The 11,098-nt window shown below is 44.2% G+C and overlaps 1 protein-coding gene across 1 annotated transcript; it reads left to right on the top strand.

Annotated features, from left to right (window-relative positions):
- LOC103701918 (leucine-rich repeat extensin-like protein 2) lies at window positions 1–2,571 on the top strand. Its single transcript, XM_039130123.1, has 2 exons — window positions 1–1,326; window positions 1,415–2,571. The coding sequence occupies exons 1-2, from the start codon at window positions 98–100 to the stop codon at window positions 2,181–2,183; spliced, it is 1,998 nt and encodes a 665-aa protein (XP_038986051.1). The 5' UTR covers window positions 1–97; the 3' UTR covers window positions 2,184–2,571.
- The last annotated feature ends 8,527 nt before the right edge of the window (window positions 2,572–11,098 follow it).

The following is an 11,098-nucleotide window of genomic DNA, read 5'->3' as shown; positions in this document are numbered from 1 at the left end:
AAAAGGAAGCGACCCAAAAGGCCCAAACCCTCCTCTCTCTTCCCCTCCCCAAACCCAAAACCTTTCGATCGCAAGCGAGGCGCGGGGCGATCGAACCATGGACGCGGTGCCGACGGCGGCCGGCGGCGGCGCTGGTGGGGTAGGTTACGCGGACTCGGTGGACTCCTCGCCCCGCTCCCGCGGCGGCGAGTCCTGGGACGAGCCCTTCCCGACCTCCGCCGCCGCGGCGGCCTCCCGCCTCCGCCTCATGTGCAGCTACGGGGGGCGTATCGTCCCCCGCCCAACCGATAAGTCCCTCTGTTACCTCGGCGGCGAGACCCGGATCGTCGTCGTCGACCGCCAATCCTCACTCGCCGACCTCTCCGCCAAGCTGTCCCGGAGCGTCCTTGGCGGCCTCCCCTTCTCCCTCAAGTACCAGCTCCCAAACGAGGACCTCGACTCCCTCATCTCCGTTACCACCGACGAGGATCTCGAAAACATGATCGAGGAGTACGATCGCATCATCCAGTCCTCCTCCGCTGGCGCCGGTGGCGGAAGCAACAACGGCTCCACCCGCTCCAACCGCCTCCGCCTCTTCCTCTTTCCTTCCAAGCCGGAGTCCGCCCCCTCTTCGATGGGATCCATCCTTGACGACTCTAAGTCCGAGAGTTGGTTCGTCGACGCCCTCAACAGCGCCATGGGCATCGGAATCGACGGCCTACCCCGCGGCCTCTCCGCCGATTCCGCCTCCGTCAACTGCCTTCTCGGCCTTGAGGACGACTCCTCCACCCACTCCCGCGGCGTCATCGTCGGCGGCGCGGGCCCCGGCGCCGCCGCCGCCTCCGAGGCCGAGCAGCTCATCCTCCCGCGCCCGGATTCCTCCGGGAAGCTCGCCCGCCACGGCCAGGACGTCCACTCCGTCCCGGACTCCCCGATGCTCGATACCACCTCCTCCTTCGGATCCACCTCCTCGGCCCCCTCGCTCTCCAACCTCCCCCCGATCCGCGTACGCCCCGAGGATCGTCCCCCCGATCAGCGAATCGGCGGCCTCGAGGACCACTTCGCCTACATGAACCTCTCCTCCGCCGCCACCGCTGCCGTCATCGCCGGCCAGCGACCTGACGAGGGCTACAAAGACCCCAACTTTCCTCCCCACTACCCTCCTCCCCCTTCTAATCCCCCTCCTACTGCCTCCGCCTCCACCCCCACCATCTCCCCCTCCGAGAACTCCAGCCGGGTCTTCTCCGACGACGAGAAGTCCGACCACGGCGGCGTCCGCAAACCGCCTCCCGCCCCCCAGCCCAAGCCCACCCCGATCGAGGCCCCCATCTCCGATTCTACCACCAGGTACCTTCTCTCCTGATATTAATTAGGGTTTTTATTATTTTCCTAACTTGTTAACAAAGTTCTCTCTTTTGATCTCGTCTTCGTCCAGACCCATGTACTACCAGGAGAGGGCTTCTCCCGCAGCGGCCGTCAACCCTGCATCGGAACCAAAACGTGAAGTGCCGGCCTCCGTCGATCCCAGCTATAGAGTTCCGATGCAGGTACCCGATTCCGGGTATATGCTGCCTCCCATGCCGCCGGAACAGCTCCAGCAGCAGCATCGCCACCATCAGCAGCCGCAATTTATTTCGGCCAATCCCCAGTACATCCACCACCCAGTGACCGGCGCCGTCGTCCCCGTCCACTCTTACTATCATCAGATCCAGCAATCGCAGCAGCCCCACCCCTACGATCACCAGATCCCCATGTACTACCTTCCTGTCCCCCAGAACCCGCAGGCCTACAATCTCTCGGCAGTGCCGCCCAATATGCCGGATCCCTCTGCCGCAAAGCCCTCCGTGCCGCTCCTCAGAACCCCTGTAAAGCCTGCTGAATTGCCGTCGAATTTGTATAGGACTGCGGCCACCTCTGCCCCGCCCCCTGCTGCACTGCAGCCTCCTCTGATCCATTTGGCGGCCGATCAAGTCCCCCACCAGTATGCCGGAATGGGATATCATGTGATGCATCACCACCCGTCTCAGGCCCCAGCAGCAATGGCCAATTATGGTTATGAATACGTTGACCCTGCCCATGCCCAGATGTACTATTCTCAGGCTGGTTCGCCGCCGGCATTGGCCCCGCAGTATCAGGCAGTGAGCTCTGCAGCTGGAATTCCGGATTCACTGCCCGGGGATGGGAAGCAGGCTAGAGCATCGTGATCTCTGGTTGTGATTGAGCTCTTGGAGGGAGATTTTGGTGGTGGCGCGGGGAACTACAGTAAGCTTTCTTTCTCTCTGTCTTTAAAGTCATGTGAACTCTTATCATTACTCGGTTTTGATATTGGGAAGTGTTGTTTAGTGTTGGTCATAATGTCCTGTATTCGTATTATGTCTTGCGTCGAAAGTATTCGTATTATGTCTATCTATGTTGTGATAGGAATAAAGGGTAATGGGTGTCAAAGAGTCTCCTTTGGTTGTGTTTATCTTGTCATTGTTCTGCTCTGTGAAGCAGAAAACTGTGATGCTGGTCTGTTGTGTCTTGAATAAATATGCGGCAGTATTTGAATGATATCTCTTTATGTATATAAGAAACAGCTACGTTTCAGAAGGATCACTTGTGACTCTACTGACAATCAACAAATAAGTTATGGTATTCTGAAATAAACTTCATCCTGGAGACTCTTATAAATCAAGTCTTAAAACTCTAAACATAGGTTGCTTGATATCTAGCCCTGCCGACGGGTTGGTGGCTGAACATTTTTAGCTGTTTGTGAGTCCTCCTGCTATCTCTGCTGCTGTGAAGCGTGGAAAAAGATCTTGTGAATGTATTGAGTAGCCAGTCCCCAATGTCCAAGGTGTTTCATTTGCGTGGTTTGAGTTAAAAGGTGACTGTGATGTTATTTGGTGGGATCCGACGATGATCTGGTATTCTTAGTTAAAAAGGAACTTCCTGTGTGATGTGTTCACATGTTTTCCTAGGTTATGCATTAGATCTCTTGGGCTTTGCTCTCTTTAATTCCGTATTTGTCTGTAAACAATTTCTTCCAGCCTTTCCCGAGGACTTTGGGATGCGGGGGGGTAGGATTGCTGTTGGTTCCATCCAACCTGGCTTGCATTGAGAAGCGAGCACCCCTTAGGTGGGTTCCATGGATGGTTAAGAAACGGAAGGACCACTTAGCAGCCTGGAGTCGGGGGAATTTGTTTATTTCACATGACGAAGTTTTAACCAGGCTGCTGTAGAGGATGACATGGTCGAGTGTTCCACGATCTGCAAGGAGGGCCCCAAATATTTATGGGAGGATGAAATGTGTCGTGGATGCTGTAGTTTATTCATCCGTAGAAGTCAGGACTTTCCGGTGGCTTTCTCATCTCATGTTCCTCCCATCCATCTTTGGCATAAAATGGATCTGTTCACGACCTCATACAAGCGATCTCTTTGGCCTAAATCTGAAGTTGCTATCAACCACAACTCCATATAATTGTGAGATGGAACTGTGCCATGACTTTCGGACAGAGCTGGGTTTGGTTCGCTTTCAACCATGATCGCCTACAGAGATGGAATGTGCTTCTGGTCCAAATGGGAGGAAAGCTTCGCTGCTCATGCACCCCCTCCCCCCTCCTTCTCTATCTATCTAATCTCTTGACAGATGGTGCCACATTGGATTGACCAGTAGTGTTCTTCATTCTGAGTGGGCGTGCTTCATATTTAAAAAGTTTTAATTAGTCCCGGAATGAAATGATATGTCTTTGGACCACTCTCTCAAAACCTTTTTGACTGCTTACGAGCCTTAGGGGATGACTAGGATCGATGAATGCAGTGGGATGTTTTCTGTTTTGCAAAAAGCATGCCATGCTTTGATGTGATGAGGGAACCAACTGCGGCGCTCGATCTTTGCAGGCCAACGGTAACGTTTTCCCTTTGATCAAGTGTAAATCAAAGTTAATCTTGGCAACGGGGACAAGATCATGGTGTCTCTGATGTAGATACGGCAATAGCCAGGCATTGCTTTAAGCTTCTTTTTTTTAGCATTGTCTTGATACAGTCTTTTGAGCATTGGTATATATATATATATATATATATAGGATAATCTAGAGCGAGATTCTTATTGTGGCTATGCTCCAGTTGGTTCAATTTGGAATAAGGTCTACGTGGCATGCTTTGACACAAGGAACCGTGTACTACAATTTTGTATGTTATAACACTGTAGTTGTCACGGTAAGTCACATTCTAGTCTTTAGTCTTTTGATACGATCCAAGATGGGTCCACGGCAGTGTTCTACGTGCAGTCTAGATTTGAAGGTGCTTGACATTAACACAAGCAGGTGTGCTTTATTTGCATGCACATGTAGGCAACTTTTGCCTTCACTGTGGCTTTAACTGTGATACTCATTTCTCGGAGTAGAACCTGCATCAAACTCATTATTATCACTTTAAAAGCGTAGAATACTTCAAAGATGATCCTCTGTAGCATCCACGTTAGAAAAAAATCATCAGACATTTAGTTGAATATCTTTTCCCTAAACCTTTTTCGCATCTTCTCCAACTTGGAGCCCATTTGGATTTGTCTGCCACCATGCTCCGTGCGTGGTGATAAGATTCTTTGAACTTATAAAACGTTCTTTAGATTTTATGTTCTTTAAATTGGAAGTATGATTTTAGAAACTTTCTTTCAGTAATTGGGTTAATTGAGAACTATACAAGAATATTCATGAATTATTCACAAGTCATTCAAAAAATGTCCAGGGGTGTCAAATAATGGGTATTTTCTATTTGTCATTAATGAAAATGAAGTTGCTATATTCTCTGTCTTTGCTTTCCTTTACTTCTTGTACAAAAATCGTTTTAAAATATATAAATGACTACAGGTTCATTAATTATTAATTATTTAATTGTATTTTTTTTTTTATTCTTTGCCTTTTTTTTCCATTCTCTACTTAATCTTGTGTATTTGTTTTTCAAATTTTGTAAATTTATCCCTCCCAACTTGTTTCAAATAGTTGAGACAGCATAACTGCCAATAGTCCAGCACAGCCATCAAGCAGGCCCTGTTTTTCCTTTGATGAGGATAAATAGGAGATTTTTTTACGATTAGGAGGAGCTAATTCTCATCCTCTATCCTATACCACCTTACTCTTGGGAATATCAAACTTCTGAGTGGCAAGAGGCGATATCATCCGAGCAAACGCCCAGTGGCAAGGACAAAAAGCAGACGCTCACTAACCAATTACACTTTTGCAACCAACCTTGGTTAACAAAAGTTGCAGTGGTTAAAGACTATTTCTAGAAAAAGAGAGAGACGTTTCCGAAAATAGAGCAAAGATATATGGATATGTACCTATGTATATGTACACATATGTATGGAGGGAAAGAGAAGGAGAGAGGAGAAAGAGAGAGAAGTATTATGTTTCGTAACATTTATGTGTTCAAGCTTCTGTCGCATTTTTTTGTTGGTAGAAATCACAATTTTTTTAATATAATATAAATGATGATGGATGCCGCTAGGTACATCAAACAAGCTGCTTCTCATTGCCCATCCTTATTGGACCAACAACCGGTAGAGGCGAGCACAGTTAATAAAGGACGCTCTCATTTGATAACCAAGTTGTACCATAACCTTCTTTTATAGATTTTACCAAGTCATCGCCAACAATCTGCTCCCATGCCTTGGTGTCAAAGGGCAAGTTCCTATCTTTTGTCTTGTCCAAAGACAGCCTATCACTAGAGAAAGACTCCCATACGGTAAGGCAGTCCAATCCAACTGCTTTCTTTATTTTGCTTGCCACTTCTAGCATCTTTTGATGCCTGAGGGTTAGACCACTCAAGTGAGATTTTTTGGTTGAAGATTTAGTTCAATAATCTTCTTTTATTAGACTCGTAAATTCTTTGTTTGCTTTTTTTTTGTTTTCCTCTTCTCTCTTCCTGTTATCTCTTTATTTGATAGAGGTAGAGAATACCACTCTATTAGTGACAAAAGGAATACAAAGCAATAATTCTGTTTCCAATAGTTTGAGCTTAGAAGCAACCTGCTATCTATCGATTGGCAACAACAAATTGCTATTGGTTGCTTCGCCTATCTATTCTACCATATACGGCCGACTTGGAGACATCAAAGGAAGACCGTCGTCTCTATCCTGGTATGATCAACGTGTCATTCATTCGTTGAACAAAGAGGATAGCCATTAGCATTGAAATCAACCACCACACCACCCTGTCATACACACGACATTACACCATGCGAGAGTGTATGGTCAACACACACCTACAACGCCTATGTTTTCTCTTGTAGCCAATACAACAACCTAACTTGCACGATGTAAGACAACTGAAGCTATTGGTAGGAAGGGGGGATGGTATCCTCCTACAATAGTTAGCAGTACTGAACAATCGAGTCATCAAAGAAAGTAGCTTTGACCATCAAAAAAAGTGATTGACTTCGCTTGCTAGGCTTTCAGAATAAAGGTTATTCTTTTCATGCTGAAGACGATCTTAGTCGTTCAATTTGTATACATACGTCATACTCTTTCTTCTATTAGAAAGACGAGCCTATAGGCTTGCCTATTTTAGTGATTTCCAAAGTAAACCTAGGCAATTAGCTTTTGAAACGCTACTAAGGACCAGGTGAAGAATGAAAAACGTCCGCTGACAGCCTGACACCCACGGGATGGGATCTTTTCGAGACCAGCAACTAATGTCTTGTATTGAGAATCAGGAATGGGGATAATTAAGTGAATGCTCAACTTTTAAAACTGAGATCAAAGCCGTTGTCAATTAGTGGTTGTTTCTAGATAGTGTCTTACACGTCTCATGGTAGGATTCGGGGCGTATCTTTTGCTCGAAAGAAGGATTCATCTTCCTTCATGCGAATCCACGATTGATTTATCTACTAGTTACTTCGAGATCTATGCAGACAAATAAATATTAAAGATTGAAGTGCTTTGAGATCTATGTGGCAGATGATCTAATGGCGAATTCATGTGAAAAAAAAAGAATTTTTTTTTTTTGATGCGAAAGGCACAACCCTTGCCGAGATCTACCCTATCTGTGCAATCTTAGTTCACGAACCATTTAATTAAGACAACTTCTGAGCTTCATGAGAAGCTTGATTAACTTGAAACCTTGGGACCTATGCTACCTTATGGAGGACAAAATGAATCGTCCTATTTTCGGCATAAAGTCGTCTAGTTTTGGCCAAGCTGAGCTCAGAAGGTCAATTCCAAAAAGCCGAGCTCAGAAGGCCGACCTTAGAAGGCCAAGCCCAGAAGGCAAATCTTAGAAAACCGATCCTAAAAGGTCGAGCTCAGAAGGCCGATCTTAGAAAGCCGACCTCAGAAGGCCCACCCAGGAGGTCCACTTCAGAAGGCCGAGCTCAGAAGGCTAAGCCCTGAAGGCCGACCTCGTCGTCCACATGCTGCGGCCATACCCTGCAGCAGCCTCACCACACTACATTTTGCTTGCCGGCCACGTCACGACATATCAACCAGGGACCATACCCTGCTACGACTGTCAACGCCTCATCGTTCCCAAGAACAGACTGCACCGTGCGCCACAAGCAAGCTCTGGCTGCGCGCCATCCTCACTCATGATAGGAACGGGCCATACCTCCGCCACCTAGACACCTCTATAAGGACTATAAATAGCCTCGTAAGGTAACGTAAAAGGGATCTTTTTTGGCTGGACCAAATATATCCACTCTAACTTGAGCGTCCGAGAGCTCTCACCGGAATCCCACCGCAGCGCAGGAGATGGCGCTCGTCCTCTTCTTCCACTCACCGACAGCTCCTCCGACTCCTCCAACGTGGTCACCCTCTGCCAAATTTGAACCACAACACTACCTTACCTCATCGATTAATTGGGTGTTTTGGAATTGGTTGAAGAAAACGGTCCTCTACTTAGCCGGACCTCATGCTAGGCCCGTGATAAGGCAGATGGGTGCGGTCTGAACAGAAAATGTTGGCCCATTTTCTTTGCATCGTAACTTGGAAAATGTTGTATCTGTCGTCCCAGTCGTCCCACATGCAACGTGTCGAAGGGACTGCCTTCGTGTCGCCTTCCTCTCAGTCCGCTTGTTGGCGAGACTGACCGCTCGCCTAATCGGCATCCCGTCACCTCACGGTCGTTGTAACACCGTCCTTTCGTTAACAGCTCGAGCAGGCCGGTTTGGTGCCGGATCTGTGTGTAAAAAATGCAGAAATATTTTAACGCATAGGCCACGTCAATGCTTTCTTTCCTATCGGGTTTTCGCTTGCTGCTTTATTCCATTCAGAAGGGATGCTTGAGAGCACGATTTCAGCCCTCCATCGTTCCATAATACGACGCGGTGGCTTTTTTTTTTTTTTTTGGGGGGTACATAACGGCTATTAATTTATCATAATTGAGGTAGCGAGAACAGAGCTTGCCACATTGCTCTCTGACTAGAAAAACCAACGGGGCTTTCTGGGGGTTTTGGATGTAGTCACTGGAAATTGCATCCATCCACTCCCCAAAAATGACTTGGCCATTTTAGTCGCCATCAATTTAATGAATATTTTTTTAAAATAATACTGTGAGAAGTCAGTTGTGTGCATGCATTATGGAAGTTTTATTTGGTGATGGAATAAGAAGAATTGGTTTGCAGGTGGGAATTACTGTTCCATACATGGATAGTGGTTGTTGTAATCAACCTAATGTTTATGGATCCTAAAGGCTTTAGGATGTTCTTTGGTGATTATAAAAATGGGGCATGTGCTCTCTTCATCCGGAATTCTGGAACAGCAACAATCTTAGTGGCTGACCTCTTTTCTTTCCACTCTTCGAATGATCTGTAACCCTCCGGCTTCCATGCATGGAAAAAAAGGTGTAAAGCTCCGAGCAAAATTTCAAAATCGGAGACTCCATCTGCATTCCTTCTTTTTTGCATTAAAGAGGCCACGACATTGAGACAAAAACATGTTAAATATATAAGCACTTTCGACTTTACTTGCAGTAGTTAGCCATGTAAGACGAGAGAATAATTTTATTCTTCAGAGTCGTTCGACCAGAATTAATAGTCTTATAATAGTGTTTCTCTTCCTGTTATTTCTTGGAGGAGTTGGAGTTTAATTTCAACATCTCAATCTTTATTCTGTCACAACAAGCATGCAAAAATGGGAAGTTCCGTTGAAACCATGCTTCCAACTTGTCACTTTCTCCCACCAAACACTTTCTAAATATCCAAGTAAAAGAAAATGAAGTAAACATTGTCAATTAATCAGTGAAGGATGATATTTGTATCGGGTCTTATTGGGGTAGATGTAGTTCTTATTTTTAAAGGAATTTATATAGTTTAATGTTATTATTGCTGATGTCCTACAACGGAAGAACGAGGGGTTTTGCGTGGTCAAAGAGCGAAAATAACATTGTCTGGCTGCTAGTTGAATAGTAGTCATCGCCGTGGCACCCTAATCTCGGTGGTGGTGATAAAAGACAATCCCCTTTTTAATCAAAGCCAAAAGGTCTCCTTATCGATGACAAGGATGATTGGATTTTTTTCTGCATTAGTGTCTGGGACAAAACAAACCCCACTAGCAATAAGATAGATAACTTTATCCCTCTTATCAGGATGACAACCCTAGCTACATTTGAAGATGTTGGGCTAATCATTCTTTCCCTCCAAACCATTTTCTCATCAGTCTATCATCCCTCAACAAGTTTAACCTGTGATGACATCGTCGTGGCATCCTTCAACCAACTCTATATATATAGCGTAAAACTGTTACTGGTCCAATAAAAATGATGACGTTGTTCTATTTTAACTAACAAGTTTAACCTGCGAGACAACATGTTATTGATATCAGTTGATGTTTTGTATTAAAAAAGGATTACAGTTCTTATATCGATTGTGGATTGTGCCATTGGTGACCTTTGTAAGTATGTAAGTAACGAGGTTTGGATAAGTGGATGCTAAGATTTCATTTTTATGTTGGGTTGAAGCTAAGCATGTTCTTGTTTCTTGGGAGGGGCTATGTGAGATGAGAGGAGTTGGGCTCCGTTGTTTGGGTTCCCCCTTCTCCTTGTTCCCTCCATGTTCACTATTTTGTAGTTTATTGCAGCATCCAAGAATCATAAGTGTAAGAAGGGCATGATCTAGTGTCTCATGATTCATGGAACTTTCGAAGTATAAGTTTGCTTTGGAAGGTCTTGTTCTTCTTTGGCACTCTTCTTTTCTCATTTTTGGGACATGTTGATTCTATCCCAACAGGCCTATAATTCTTCAATTCTTACAGATTAGAGCGCCAACTTTTAGCGGTATATGGGGCATACTTGGTCCGCTCACTTTGGACTCATTGTTAACAAGAAGAGTGATGAACGACGGGTGGCGAGGCGAATGGAAGAAGTAAGACAAGTCATTAGAGAATGGTGGAGGCATGTAGCCAAAGCACCTTTAAGTGATTGTTATTCAAAAGAAGGAATAACGAAACGACGTACTTTATTGCTAACTGCTAACTGGTTTATTATGTCCCAGTCATCAAACTTTTGGATCCAATTGTATCTGTAGAAAAGAGTTTTTTTTTTATTTTTTTTTATTTTGAACATTGCTGTATTCAAAATACCCCCCCCAAAAAACCAGTTGTACAATTAAGATTTAAATCCAAAGTAGGAATATATAGTAAATTAGATTTTTTGCATAAATATTTTTCTAAAAATTTAAATTTGCATGAATATCCTTTTATGATATATATTTATTTTTGTACCTTCTGTTTTTGCACAAATACTCCTAATATAACAATTTTTCTAATATTGTTAATAAAAATTATATTTATTTTAATTAAAAATAAAATAAAATTTTGAAATTATTTTTTTGTCTACTACAGCGATGGTCTTATAAATGTTTCGTTTTGTAGATCTATCTATTAAAGATATTTTAGTTATTTTAATTTGAAACTCTTAATATTTAAATGATGTTAGATGGTATGGGTATATATGAAAAAATAAAAATAAAAAAAATAAAATGGCAAAAACAAGTATTTTATAAAGATATTTATATAAATATTAATTTTAAAAAAAAAATATTTATATAAAATTTGATACTTAAGAGGATATTTATAAAAAAAGCTCTAAAAAATTATGCAACAATATTAAGGCCCACCGCTCCTCTTGTACGTTACTGAGGCGAGAG

Source organism: Phoenix dactylifera, chromosome 9 (genome assembly GCF_009389715.1).
Source record: "Phoenix dactylifera cultivar Barhee BC4 chromosome 9, palm_55x_up_171113_PBpolish2nd_filt_p, whole genome shotgun sequence".
Taxonomy (NCBI): domain Eukaryota; kingdom Viridiplantae; phylum Streptophyta; class Magnoliopsida; order Arecales; family Arecaceae; genus Phoenix; species Phoenix dactylifera.
This window is presented reverse-complemented; position numbering and strand designations above follow the sequence as displayed.

Bases quoted from the DNA above. Each gene is read 5' to 3' on its own strand.
- LOC103701918 (XM_039130123.1), top strand. From the start codon at position 98: ATGGACGCGGTGCCGACGGCGGCCGGCGGCGGCGCTGGTGGGGTAGGT. The intron at 1,327-1,414 runs GTACCTTCTCTC...GTCTTCGTCCAG, and splicing joins ATCTCCGATTCTACCACCAG to ACCCATGTACTACCAGGAGA.